Below are 15,417 nucleotides of genomic sequence, written 5' to 3' on the forward strand. Positions count from 1 at the left end.
TATATGTATATATATTATGATGTAATTAGTAATGTCGTCTAGATGCATTTTAGTCTTTTTCATTTTATGTTTACTATATGGATTTTTTGTCTTTACCTTCCAAATCTTTTTGTAATCATATTCATTCTAAGGATGTTATCACTTGTCACAAAAGACTTGGTTATCCATGTGTCTTGTATCTCTTTCTATTCTTGGAAAAAATTTGTAATGAAAAAGAATTTACTTGCAATTATTGTATTCTTGGCAAAACACATTCTTCTCCTTTTTTTAATAGTAACTTTGTTTCAAAAAGAAACTTTTTGAGTTTGTGCATTCAGATGAATGGAGACCGGCACCGGTCATATCAAAGGGAGGTTATTCCTAATATGTTATTTTTGTTGATGACTATACTAGGTTCACTTGGGTGTACTTCCTTAGGTTCAAATCCAATGTTTTTTCAATCTTTAAAGAATTTCATGTTCTTGTAAAAAATAAATTCCAAACTAGTATATCTATTTTTAGATCTGATTCGGGTGGTGAATATATGTCAAATAAATTTCAAAATTATTTTAAACAAAATGAAATTATTCACCAAAGATCTTGCTCCAAAACTCTTCAACAAAATGGTCTTGTGGAAAGAAAACATAGGCACCAGTGTTGTTAAAAGCGCGCCTTGAGGCTCAAAAGGCTATTTTTTTTTAATGTTAGCCTTTTCTATTTCTACCAAGTACCAACACTGATTTTGTACTCTCTTTTGTTTAGAAAAAAATGCATTTTTTAGATCAATCATGAATAATAGCAACATGCAGCATTTTTGTATGTTTTTCCCCGTATGAGAAACCCATCTTTTAAATGGAATTGTGAACTAATGTAAGTTAATCACCTTTCAGCAGATGCACTTGAATTCCTGTCTTTAATCCTTTTATCATAAAACTACAAATTTTACTTTTATTAGAGGTTGAGAATCTTGAGATTTGCTTCTACCTAAGACATAATAATAATAATAATAATAATAATAATAATAATACAACCATCAGAAATAAAAATTGAAAACAAATACTTAAAATATACAAAAAAGATGTTCATATTCTGTCCAATCTTTTTCTGGCATGGTTTAGGTTGTGGGTTCTGTTTAGTATTGAGACCGTGAAGTTTAAAATGTTTGTTTTTTATCAGCTAGAATTTTAAATGCAATGCCATGTTAAATGCTTATGGTATTTTCAAGTTCAAAGTGTTATACAAATTTGACCTGATCACGTGTTTGTGTAATATATGGTGATTCTCATGGGTTCTGTTTAGTATTGAGACCGTGAAGTTTATAATGTTTGTTTTTTATCAGCTAGAATTTTAAATACAATGCCATGTTAAATGCTTATGGTATTTTCAAGTTCAAAGTGTTATACAAATTTGACCTGATCACGTGTTTGTGTAATATATGGTGATTCTCATTGATTATGAATTTGGATTCATTGGATTATAATCATTATATAAAGCATTTTTTTAATTTTTTTTGTTATCTACCTCCATATTTGTATTTTTATATGTAATTGTAATTAATTTCTTGTTTTCATAACTCTTTATTTATGCTTTATATGTAAATTGTAATTGATTCTTTGTTTGTAAAACTTTGAGTTTTTATAGTCTTATGGATTTTTGCATTTGAAAAATGTGAAGAGATGTAGGATGGGATCATGGAAGTAAAGTTTCAAATCCCACTATAGATCCCAAACTCATAGGACATGTAATTTGCAATTACTATAAAAAAGAGATCGTATGTGGCATTTCAAGGTTGAAAATCACTTAGTTGGGACAAGACATGATGTAAGTGTATGCCAAGATGTTTCACCAGAAGTGAAAAGGTCTTTTCAGAATCATCTAAGAGATTATAAGGAAAATAAATAAGAGGAGGAACAAAACAAGTTAGAAGTGAGGGGACTATTTATTTTGGTTCAGCATCATCAACGACTGATAATGTGCATTCCAGTGAATCAAACAGTATGGCAAAAACAAGCACAACTGGTCCCATGGTATTTATAAACAAAGAAGCACGACAACATTCAAAAGGAATGAGAGAAAATCCGTATGTCGTGCCATTGAAAGATTTTTTTTATGCCAATGCCTTATAATTTAATCTTTGCAACAATCCATATTTTGGTCCAATGCTAGAAGTTGTTGCAAATTATGGGTGAAGGTTCAAACCATCTTCTTACCACGAGATCAAGACATGGATTTTAAAGGACACGATAGATTCTATTTATGAATTATTAAAAGAGTTTAAGAAAGAATGACCCAAAGTTGATTGTAGCATTATGGCAGATGGTTAGACAATGAAAAGGGAAGAAATTTAATTAATTTTTTTGTGAACAGTTCGTCAGTGATAATATTTTTTAAGTTGGTTGACCTCAGTGAGATAGAAAAAATTGTTGAAAATTTATCTAAGTTGTTTGAAGAAGTTGTTAACTAAGTTCGTGAAAGGAATGTAGTGCAATTTATTACAGATAACGCACCAAATTATGTGGTAGCTGAGAATAAGTTAACAGAGATAAAATATTTTTTTGGATATCATGTGCAGCGCATTGCTTGAATTTTGATTTTAGAAGATATTGGAAAAATATCAATTTTTAAAAATACAATAAAAAATAAAATAAAATTATAAGATATATCTATAGTCATGCATGAATACTAAATTTGATAGGAAAGTTCCCAGAAAAGAGAGAACTTCTACGTCCCGCAGTAACTTGTTTTGCCACATTATTTCTCATGCTTCATAATATCGGATGTTACAAGAAAGAGTTGAAGTCAATGTTCTTTATTTTCAAATTTTAGATCATCTAATTACTACAAAAAGCTCGATGCTAAGGACATTGCTCATGTTATTCTTAATGATCGTAAGTTTTGGGTTGTCATATTATATGCAATTAAAACTATACTATCTTTTGTGAAAGTGTTGCATTTAGTGGATGCAGATGAACCTGTCATGAGATTTTTGTATGAGGCAATGGATAGAGTAAAGGAAGAGATTACTTCGAATCTTGATAATGTTGAAAGAAAATATAAACTTATTTGAGATATTATTGATAGATGATGAGACTTGCGACTCTATAAGCCTTTGCATATGGTTGCTTATTATTTAAATCCTCAATTTCATTACACTGACAACTTCAACCTAGATGGAGAAGTTATGAGTGGTTTTATGATTGTGTTAAAAAATGGTTTCCATTGAAAATGTTCGGTTGAAAATTACAACACAAATCGATGCACTTGAAAAGGAAAAAAATTGTTTGGTAGAGAGATAATGCTTACAACAAGGAAACTAAAAAGTCCTGGTAAGTTTGCAATTATACTATTTTTTGTTAATTGTGAGATTCTTAATGTTTTAATTATTTTTTATTATTTTATTTGAATACAACTGACTAGTGGAGTTCATTTTGGCACAAAAATCCTGAATTGATGAATTTTGCAATTCGAGTTTTGAGTTTGACATGTAGTGCATCGGGGTATGAATTTTGCAATTCGAATTTTGAGTTTGACATGTAGTGCATCGGGGTGTGAGGGAAATTAGAGTGTTTTCTCATTGGTATATTACTTTGTATTCTATTTTTTTAATACATTTCTATAGGTTTAATTATTTTATAATTGATTATCAATTATTTGAAATTATAGGCACATTCAAAACAGATAAATATACTTGAACACGAGAAGATGAATGCACTAGTTTTTGTAATGTACAATATGAAGTTAAGAGAGAGAAATATGAAGAGGAAGATTACCAAAGACCTTACATGTCTTGATCATATGGACTCAAACGATGACTGGATTGTGGAGAAGGAAGATTCAATATTGTCTAGCAATCACAATTGGTTGGAGGATTCATGGCTGGATCCGAACTTCGACATAAACGCTATTGAGCATGTGCCTATTGAAGAAGCCACTTCACATCATGGTTCATAAAGTGGTTTTAGGCATGACATGTCATCAAAAGCTCTAGGTAAAACTCTATTCTTTTTACTTTTCTATGAATATAAATGTATTTTTTCAATTATATACAATAAGTATTTAATATATGATTTTTTTAAGAAAAATGAAAAGAAAACAAAATGATTGAGGATATAGAAGAAGAAAGTGCGGATGATGAAGAGATAGAGAATGAGGATGAAGCAAAACCTGTTTATATGGATTCTTCAGACGATAACATTGAAGGCTTAGATTATCTTTGTTTTGTGAACTTTCTCATCAAATTTATTTTCCATGCATGACTAAATATATTTTATAATTTTCTTTGACTTTTCTATTGTTTCTTTAAAAATTGATATTTTTTCAATAACTTCTAACATCAAATCCAAGCAATGTATTGCACATGGTAGCCAAAAAATGTTTTACTTGTTGTTAACTTATTATCAACTGTTACATAATTTAATGCATTATCTATAATAAATTGCACCACATTATCTTCACAATTTTTATTAACAACTTCAAACAACTTACACAAATTTTCAGCAAGTTTTTCCATCTCACTAATGTCAACCGACTTTAAAAATATTGTCCCTAATGAGCTCTTAACAAAAAAATTAATTAAATTTCTTTCATTTTCATATGTTCAACCATTTGTCATAATGTTGAAACCAACTTTGAGCCATTCTTTCTTGAAGCTTTTTAAATATTTCATGAGTAGAATCTACCTCTTCCTTCAAAATCCATGTCCCGGTCTCGTGTTAAGAAGGTGATTTGAACTCTCATCCATAATTTGCAACAACTTCTAACATTGGACTAAAATATGGATTGTTGCAAAGATTAAATGATAAGGCATTAGCATAAAAAAATCTCCCAATGACACGACATACGGATTTTCTCTCATCCCTTTTGAATGCATTATTAATTGTTGTCTATCATGTTTTTTTATTTATAAATTGGTCTATGGGACCATCGATGCTTGTTTTTGCCATATTGCTTGATCCACTGGCATGCACATTATCAGGCGCTGATGATGCTGAATCAAAATAAACAGTCCTCCTCACTTCTAACTTGCTTTGTTCCTTTTGTTTCTTTTCCTTATAATCTCTTAGATGATTATTAAAAGACATTTTCACTTCAGGTGAAACATCTTGGCATGCACTTACACCATGTCTTGTCCCAGCTAAGTGATGTTTCAACCTTGAAATGCCACATGCAATCTTTTTTTTACATTTCCTACATCTCTTCCCATTGTTCAACTGCAAAAATCCATACAAGACTATAAAAACTCAAAGTTTTACAAACAAAAAATCAATTACAATTTATATATAAAGCATAAATAAAGAGTTATGAAAACAAGAAATCAATTACAATTATATATAAAAACATAAATGTGGAGGTAGATAACAAAAAATAAATTAAAATAAAAAAAAATTGAGCCAATGCTTTATATAATGATTATAATCCAATGAATCCAAATTCATAATCAATGAGAATCACCATATATTACACAAACAAGTGATATTTGTATAACACTTTGAGCTTGAAAATACCATAAGTATGTAACATGGCATTGCATTTAAAATTCTAGCTGATATGGTGGTTGTATTATTATTATTATTTTATCTTAGGCAGTAGGAAATCTAAACCTCCAGTAAAAGTAAAATCTGCAGTTTTATAATAAAGGATTAAAAACAAGAATTCATGTGCATATGTTGAAAGATGATTAACTTACACTAGTTCACAATTCCATTTACAAGATGGGTTTCTCATAATGGGAAAAACATATGAAAGTGTTGTATGCTGCTATTATTCATGATTGATATAGAAAAATGCATTTATTTTCAAAACAAAAGAGAGTATAAAATCAATGTTGGTACTTGGCAGAAATAAAAAAAGGCTAACATTAAAAAAATAATGACTAACATAAAAACAGAATCCCAAAAGAGAAGAAACATACCTATCTGCTGAGAGAGAGAGAGAGAGAGAGAGAGAGAGAGAGAGAGAGAGAGAGAGAGAGAGAGAGAGAAATCTTCTTCTTACTCCTTGTGTTGACACTTGGCAGAAATAAAAAACCCAGTGGTTATTATTAAAAAAAATAACTAACATAAAAAAATACAAAAAGAAGAACAAAAATAGAGACTACCTAGCAGCAAAGAGAGAGGGAAAGGGCAAAAACAACCTTCTTCTTCTTCTTCTTCTTGGCAGAGAGAGACCGATAAAGAGAGGGAGAGAGAGAGACTTAGCAAGAGAGAGACGGAGGGAGAGACGAGCGAGAGGGAGATTGAGAAAAGAGTGAGAGAGACTGAGAAAAGTGAGGATGCCCGACCCTAATTAGGGTCGAGCTTTCCTTGTTTTTCCCCTAAAATTGGGTCAAATGGGGGCTTTGACCTGTTAATAATAGGGGCACGCCTTGCCTTGAGGCGTACACCTCAGGCAATTTGCGCTTTTTTTGTACCTCAAGGTGAAAGTTTTTAGCCACATTGATGTATATGTATATATTATATATATTACGATGTAATTGGTAATGTCTTTTAGGGGCATTTTAATCTTTTTTATTTCATGTAATAGTTTCTGCCTATTAGGGGCTGCATTTGGTTTCATTACAATAATGGTCCTTAGCCATTATAGCTGTTGGGACCTTCCCAACAGCTATGAATCCCCAACAGCTATATTTATAGCTGTTTGGGATTGTTCTCAAGGGCTCTGTATGGCCTCTCTTTTCTATATAAAGGGGAGTAATCCCCTTGTGGGATGGTTGTCTCAAGCATTTTCAATAGATATTATTTTTTATATTTTGGGTCTTCTCTCTCTCTCTTTCTTATACTCTTTGTGAGTTGATTGTACTAGCCCTTGCGGCTTATTGTATTTTTCCCATTAGAGGTTTTTGTGTTTGTACACTCTTTGTAGCCCTTGGTGGAATTGTATTCTTGTACATTTGGTTTCATTACAAGCTCATCTATGATGGTGAAGGCTTGAAGCGAATATACTTTAGCCTAGAGCCATGGAGGGTTGTTTTTCATGGAAGGAGGTCTTTATCTTTTCCTTTAACTTGTTCTCTTTTACCTGGTAAAATTTCAGGATTTTCATTGGACACCGAAGATAAAATCTCCTTTAACAACTTATCTAGATATCTTTAGACCTTATCTTTTGAGGATATGTTGTTACTTTGTACCTGTTGGCACCAACATTTGTATGCATTTTGTATGTTATTTGTGTTAAAATATATGTATTTACACACATATAATATATATATATATATATATATATATTAATACAATATACCCAATAGGGGTAGTTTTGTAAATATACTCGAGAGGGGGTATTTTAGTCTTTTATATAGTTGTTTCTAGAAACAACTATTTTAAATTAGGTAGATTATTTTTTATTTTATTTTTTCTTTTTTTCCTTTTTTTTGTATTATGCATTGGGGGTCCCAACATAGAGTCGTTGGGGGCTCCCAACGACTCCACGTGGGATCCCCCAATGGCCTCTCATATGCTCTCTTTTGTGTATAAATATGGGGTTATCCCCCTTGTATTTGTCATGCCTTTAAATGCTTCATCCAATAAATATTTCATTATTTTTATGCTTGTATAGCCTTTTTAGTGTTTCATATTGTCCCTTTGTGGACTTCTTGTTTGAATGTCATAGTGCTTGTTCATTATTGGACTTTGTGAATGCTTGTGCATTTTTGGGTTACACTTCTGCCTATTTTATTACATGGTATCAGAGCTTAGTCTCTAGAAGAATAGCTCGTGTGTTGTTTCATTACGGTGGTCACCTTGAAAAGCGTGCCACTCAAAGTTGGGATTCAAAGAAAGAATTTACCCGGTATGTATCACATACTTTTTTGAAAAAAAGTTGTCACTTGTAGTATTTATCTCATGCATTGTGCATGAGAAAACACTTACTTTCTTGATTATTATATATATATATATAATTATATATATGGATACTTTTGCTATTTTCTTTGAATTTCCTACTTTAAATATTTATGGTATGCATTTGAAAATGTATTTAAAATATAGTAGCCTCTTGCTAAATATGTTAAAAATGAGTAGTTATTTAAAGAAATTATTAAATCTTGTGCGTAAGCATATCTTCATAAAATATTTGTTTTTTAATTATGCATATTGTCATAGAAATTATATTTTACAAGAATATATGGTTTTACTTTAATCTTCAAGATTATGCTTTTCTTGTTATATGCATTTGGCTTTATCATAATAATTATTGGTAATCATTATGAATTTTATGATTTTCTTAAAATTTTAGAAATTTGTATGAAGTACACCTTGTGTCATCATGTTTACTTTAATATCGTGGATATCTTTACATACTCATGATTTCAACGATTCTCTCATTTTTCCTTCAATAATATTCTTCTTTTGCTTTTTAGCATTTAACCCTTAGTGGGTTTTTGTGTATTTTGCACTTTATGTGCTTGTGATAATTGGTTCTTTATGAAATCCTCTTGTATTATCCCTTGTAATTTGTATTTCCGCATATCTCATTACAATAAGATGTTTTTTTCTCGTTATGCAAAACTAATTCCTTGAAAAACATTTTTGATTGATTATGCTTGAGAATGATCTTCGATATTTGTGATTTGACTTTCATATAGAAAGTAAATGCTTTGAATGTATTTTTGTTAACTCATTTTTTTTCTAAAAAATGTGTCATAGTCACACAAAATTAGATTGCATTATGAATCATGTTTGGTATAATTTCATAGCTTCTACATAACCTATGTGGCTATGAGTTATTAGATCATCTTATTGCCTCAAGTATTCATGATTGATAGTAATTATGTCTATTTTTGAGATTGTAAAAGGTTCTTCTAAAAACTTTATATGTATTATTTCCTTAATATATTACATGTTTGTCTCATAGTAGATTTTTTCCTTTTAAGACAATATGTTCTTGTCTTCTCTTTAAAATTATTAGATCTTTTGTATACAACATGTTCTAGTGCATCTATTCCTTGATCGAAATTGATTATGTTAAGCATGATTCATGTTTATTGAAAAGGTTGCATATGATTGCACTTTCTCTAAGATGGATCATCTACCATTATTGGATCTTTAATTTGAATTTTCAAATCAGTTCCCTTTATGAACTCACCTATTTGAAAAATGATTTTCGTGAGTATTTATTGCCTTCTTGTGGCATTGTTTTTGTCCATCACAGAATTTTATATGATGCATCAATTTCCTTGGCCTTATTATTATTGTATCGGACATATTTGTTGGGGTGAGTTGTGTGCACCTTGTTTTATGTTATTTTAGATTGTTAACGTATAGTTTGACTCTAACTGACAATTATGTAATCTCTGATTGAGAGTGTATTGATCACTCATTTGTTTTTTGGCCATTGTTTTTAATTATGGATGCTTTTAATTATGGATGCTTTTAATTATGTGTATCTGTGATGAATATCTAATTTTTGAAACCATGGTGTTTTGAAATATGGTCAAAAATTGATTTCTTAATTGCATTAGTGTTTTCATTACAAGCTTTCTTACCTCAGTTTTTTTTATATTTTTATGCCTCTTATCTAACTGTCATTATATGTAGACAAGAGATGTTGATCCCACATTCGTGTGTGGTTTTTAGCCCATTGTTGGCTTTGTACTCTTGCTCTAGTAGCTGATACACTTGTTTTAAGTGTCATTATATGTAGACAAGAGATGTTTCACACCTTCGTGTGTGGTTTGTAGCCCATGGTTGGCTTTGTACTCTTGCTCTAGTAGCTGATACACTTGATTTTGTGTGTCATTATACGTAGACAAGAGACATTTGTTCACACTTTTGTGTGATTTTTAGCCCATTGTTGGCTTTGTGCTCTTGTTCTAGTCGTTGATGCACTCGTCTCAAGTTTCATTATATGTAGACAAGAAGTGTTTTTACACACCTTTATGTGTGTTTTTGGCCCTTTAGTGACATGTTGTTTATGCTCTTGGTCTAGTCGCTGATACACCTGATATTTGAGGTTTAGAGGACTAGGAGGTGATTGCTTGTGATGGTTAAATTGATGCTCTAATTTACTCATTCAAATGTTTGAGAATTTTTTCAAAATTGGCAAACTCATCTTTTTTATGAGAAATGATTGATTGAAATAATCTCATGTATCTTGCATTGCATTAATAAAGTTTGCAAAATACCATTTCTTGATATTATGGGATTTTTTTAAAAATTTGTCATCTTTCGCAAATTGGTTTTGACTTGCTTATATCATTCCCTTTGTCACGAAGAATCTTTTAAATTCTTTAATGAATCTTTTAAAATTCTTTACTACTTGTTCCTTGTATGGAAAAATAGTTATCGATAAAATTCATGCATTTCATTGATAACATTATATATATATATGTATATATTTTGTCCTCTATACTTAAAATCACTCTAGGATGGGTGAGTGAATTATGCTTTTAAATTGTTTATTGTGTCCACATTGTGGTATACATAAATTTAATTAACTCATCTTTGATAAAAGTTGTTATCTTTTCATTTGTTGTTTCATGTGCGTGATTCACATAATTGCATGCATAAAGTTCATTAGTTCTTTCTAAAGATTTTGAGTTCTCTAAATAAAGATTCTATATTATGCCTTTGTGCCTTTGTGCATTTGTGATCTATTGTATTTGTTGTGCCTTTGTGCACACTTGTTCCAAGTGTTCTTCATTGTGCCTTTGTGCACTTAGCTTCTTTGTGGTTTTTGTGGGTTAATCAAACCATCTTTGGACTTGATCTTATTGAAGATATTTTCACATTAAAGTCATCTTTCTAACTTGATGTTCTTTTAGTCATGAAGACATTTTCACATGATGCATATTCAATGCTTTTTAAGCATTTTTGTCATAAATAAAGATTTACTTATTTTTATTGTGCTCTTTCACTTATACTCTTTTATGGGATTTGTTTGAAGTGTTCTTAATAGACATTCTTTTGAGAGATTCATATGCTTTTTGGAAGACCATCATTTTATTTAAGGTAATTTTTATGCATAATTGTGCATATTTTCTTAATAAATCATATGCCCTTTAAATAATAAAATCTTCTTATAATCAATGTTATGGTTTCTTGAAAATAAGTTGATTATGATTTAATTTCATCCTTGAGGGATGCTCCTCTTGTCTTTCTTAGTATCTAATGATTCAAAAAGTTATTACTATTTTGTTTAAACCATGTTATTCCTGCTTTACTATATATTCTTGTTAAAAAATTTGCAACTCTTGGGCTAAAATATTTTTCTTGTGTACTTGGAGTCTTTTTTTGGTTTGTTCTTTCTATACAGGATCTTTAAGAATGTAATACCTTCGATACATTAACCAATGAAGGTATTTGGGGATGATCACCAATAAAGGCATTTTGAAGACTTATATTTGCAAGAATTTTCTGAGATGTCATAAAGATGGAGATTTCCCTTGAAGATTCTTGAAGACTTGGACTTCTTCCCAAGATTCTTTTTGTATTTTCAAACTTTCGGGATATTTTTTCCCGTGAAGTTTGAGGGAGGGTGTTAAAATATATATATATATATATATATATATATATATATATATATATATATATATATATATATACCCGATAGGAGTAATTTTTTCAATATACTCGAGAAGGGTATTTTAATCTTTTTATATAGTTGTTTCTAGAAACAACTATTTTAAATTAGGTAGATTATTTTTTGTTTTATTTTTGTATTTTTTCTTTTTCTCTTTTTTTTTGTATTATGCATTGGGGGTCCCAACATAAAGTTGTTGGGCCCCCAATGACTCCATGTGGGAGCTCCCAATGGCCTCTCATATGCTCTCTTTTGTGTATAAATATGGGGTTATCCTCCTTGTATTTGTCATGCCTTTCAAGGTTTCATCCAATAAATATTTCATTATTTTTTATGCTTGTATAGGCTTTTTAGGCTTTCATATTGTGCCTTTGTAGACTACTTGTTTGAATGCCATTATGCTTGTCCATTATTGGACTTTGTGAATGCTTGTGCATTCTTGGGTTACACTTCTGCCTATTTTATTACAATTTGTAAGCATTCTAAGCCTACCTAACATACATGCACGACACATTCATTTTTATTCCTGTACTATTTTCTTCATCATGTTTGGTTCACACATTCAGTTTTATTCCTGTACTATTTTCTTCATCTTATGTTTTGTTACTTCTTTACTTTTTGTGCCTAACTATTTGGATTTTTTAAAGTGTTTTGTTATTTCAGTGATAATTAACACTTATACTGTGACATGCACTTCATGTTGCAGTTTTTCGCTGAATATAACTCAAAGCTGTTAGAGTCACCCAATTATATCACGAGAAGACAGGCTATAAAGGTATATATCAGACTAGCAAATATTGTTTTGATCCTGCAATTCATGTGAGTTTTATTCATCTGCATTAATAGTTGGAGTTGTCTGTTTAAATGTGTGCTTATGATGGAGTTGTTGTTGTTACTTTCTAATGCTTATTTGTTCCTCTGCATGCAATTGCATTATTATCTAACATTTGATATTCAAAGGCTTAAGTCCCTCTCTTGCAGCTTCTGGGAGATATTCTGTTGGATCGTGCGAATGTTGTGGTCATGGTGCGTTATGTGAACTCCAAGGATAATTTGAGAATATTGATGAATCTTCTAAGGGTATGCAATATTATAATGACTTTGATTTATAAAAAAGGGACTCTGTAGTGGCTTTTTTCCTGCTTAAAAATAGTTGAGAGTATATGTGGTTTAATGTTGCTTTTCTTCTGGTGTTCTCTGTCACATAGATATGGGACAGATAAATATCGATTTGAGACATGAATATGTGATTCTTATGAAAATAAGGGCATGAGCAATGTAGTGTTTTTAATATTTAATATATAAAAATATTTTTATTAGTTCTAGTATATAAAAATATAATTATTAACTTAAAATACAAAAAAATATTAAAAATGTAAATGGTGCTAGACATGTGTCATAGTATGTCATCCTCATGTTCAGGTGTCTGGAACAGCATGCCCCTGTGACATGGCTGGTGTTCATGCTGGTCTTATTTTTGTAATATTTAACTTGCATATATTTTGGAAGTATCTTTGGCAAGCCATAAAAAAACTTAGTTGCGTAGAGTGTTCACCTTATGGGCGTTAAAGCTGTTAAACCACAAGCCTATGTTGCACTGCTTAAATGAAGAGGAGAGGATGAAGTTGTTTTTGATATCATTATAATAATAATCGTTATTGTATCAATAGTTTTTATACTACTAGGTTTTAATTGTCTTTATCTAAGAAACAATACATATTATATAAAAACTTCTGTCCCATGTAAGAACTGGTAGAATACAGATGGAGGGGCTGGAGTGAGCTGAGGACAGCATCAAATTCTAGTCCAATGTAGGTATAGTTGTGACACCCAAATTTTTTAGGCCATCCCTTTTTGCCATCTTAACACTGCAATTAAGGCTCTATTTGGGAGCCTTGCATTGAGATGGAAACACAGTTTCCATGTGTTGCCAAAGTATGGTTTTGCCTAAACTTGGTGTTGAAGATCGAGTTGCCAAAAACATCATCTTGTCAATGGTGTTGAAAAATGGGTTTGGGGCTACCAACTCCATTCCCAATGCAGTGTTTTGGCAATGCTACTCCCAAATAGCAAAGAGCATGTGAACACTGGGGGGAAACTGTAACACACCGTTTCAAGGCTTCAAAACAGAGCCAACATTTCATTGACTGGACATTGATTTATTGAAAACCTAAAACAGAGAAAGCAAGTACATGGGCTTGATGTTTGAGTTCGGATGCTGACCGGAGGCATTTTTCTGTATGCAGGAACCAAGTAAGAATATTCAGTTGGAAGCATTTCATGTGTTCAAGGTGAAGTTTTAAATGTCTGATATTTTTTTCAACTATAGATATATTATGAGATGTACTTGATACTTGTGCATTGTACCTTCTGACACTTATGGATTTCTTATGATGATTGACATCGGAGTTCATTTCTGGACTGTATATTTGCACCATACAAGGATTTTGAAGAACAAGGCAAAGAATATCGTCTTCTAAAGAAGTTTCATATTTGTAGGTGTTTGTTGCTAATCAAAACAAGCCAGCCGACATTGTTAATATCCTTCTGACAAATAGAGACAAGTTGCTTCGGTTCTTTAGTAACTTTAAGCCTGACAAAGGTAAGACACTGGCACTCCACCAATGTTACTGTAGCCTATAGATGCAGCTTTGGAGAATGGAAATACCTTCATTGAAACTAATGGTAGTTTTAGAACCCTGGGCCTTTGTCTTCCGGGCCACTGTTTATTAACCGAAACAAGGGCAGTTTACTGCCTTTTTGTTTACTTTTCTTGGAGTATATTGCTGTATTAAGTATTTTCATATCTGATTTGGCAGAGGATGAACAATTCGATCAGGACAAAGCTGAAGTTGTGAGAGAGATTGCATCATTGACACCCTGAGAACATGCTTTGAGTGATTTCTTCTCCCAAAAATCCGGCGCCTTGTTGATCAAGATTAAAATGTAAAGTTATATAATCATATAATTCAGCCTTGTTATTTCAAGAAATGGCAGGATTCTTGTCATTCTTGTTGCTCACTTTGATCATCATGGTAACTGTAAATGACATTTTTACTTTCCCTGGTTGATGGGCGGATATGTTACAAGCCTTGCCTTGTATCTATCTCACCTACATTGCTGCGAGATCATTCTAGTGTATAGTTTGTGCTGTAAATTAATGAAATTTTATATTGGTGTCTAATGCTTATGTGGTAGTAACTGTTCTTGGTCTTTGTTTCATATTTTTGTTCATAAAAATACCTCAGTTATGTTTTAGCATAGCTTTAGTGTGTATTGTTATCCTGTTATTTTTGTTTTTTTCCGGTATCTTTTACTTATGATTGGTCTTCCTGTGATCTTTAAATTGACAATTGGTACCATTTCATTTTCTTTAATTTCTTCCGACAGGTCAGAAATTTGACCCTACTTTTGTTCTGGTTCCGCCACACATTCAGAGGTTCCATTGAAATAGCAATGTCGTTCAGGTTTGCTTTGGTTGGAGTCAACTAGATTAGGATCTTCATGTCACTGCTGAATCCTTCAAGCGGTCTTATTTTTTGTTGTGTTTGCATATTGAGACTCATCCTTTGCTTATCAGTCTGTGGAAGTGGAAGAGAGAGAGAGTGTGTATGTGACACACGCACATGTAATCTTGATTTATTTTGCTTGAATCACTAAGATTTCACGATGGATTTGGATAAAAACAAGTCTTATTGTAAACTGAAACAAGTCTTTAAAGCTTTGGCTTTGCAGCTAATTTAAGAGCTGAAAAAGGGTCGTGTATGGGGGTTGGTTCCCTTTAAAACCATTTTAAGGAGAGATTAAGATCTTGGAAAAAAATTGGGCATGTAATGTTTAACAACTAAAATAAAAATAAAACGCAATCTTTGTAACAAAAATAAAATGAATGTTTAAAAATAAATAAACAAATATATATTTAGG

General features: G+C 31.3%; 1 protein-coding gene across 2 annotated transcripts in view; it reads left to right on the top strand.

Annotated features, from left to right (window-relative positions):
* Positions 1 to 15,201, top strand: part of LOC149841870 (putative MO25-like protein At5g47540) — a 37,499-nt gene extending 22,298 nt beyond the window's left edge. Inside the window, exons 7-12 of one of the 2 annotated variants that reach the window (XR_016430737.1) lie at positions 12,200 to 12,268; positions 12,475 to 12,573; positions 13,740 to 13,784; positions 13,993 to 14,095; positions 14,313 to 14,439; positions 14,884 to 15,201. Coding sequence is in view for 1 of the 2 variants with exons in the window: in XM_089998745.1 (XP_089854871.1) it covers positions 12,200 to 12,268; positions 12,475 to 12,573; positions 13,740 to 13,784; positions 13,993 to 14,095; positions 14,313 to 14,377 (381 nt within the window). In the remaining variant the exon portion in view is untranslated. Of the gene's footprint in view, positions 1 to 12,199; positions 12,269 to 12,474; positions 12,574 to 13,739; positions 13,785 to 13,992; positions 14,096 to 14,312; positions 14,678 to 14,883 lie in introns of those variants that run through there. The other variant, XM_089998745.1, reaches the window with a different exon arrangement.
* Positions 15,202 to 15,417: the final 216 nt, after the last annotated feature.

This window comes from Nuphar pumila, chromosome 3, assembly GCF_984573655.1.
Source record: "Nuphar pumila chromosome 3, dmNupPumi1.hap1.1, whole genome shotgun sequence".
NCBI classification, from domain to species: domain Eukaryota; kingdom Viridiplantae; phylum Streptophyta; class Magnoliopsida; order Nymphaeales; family Nymphaeaceae; genus Nuphar; species Nuphar pumila.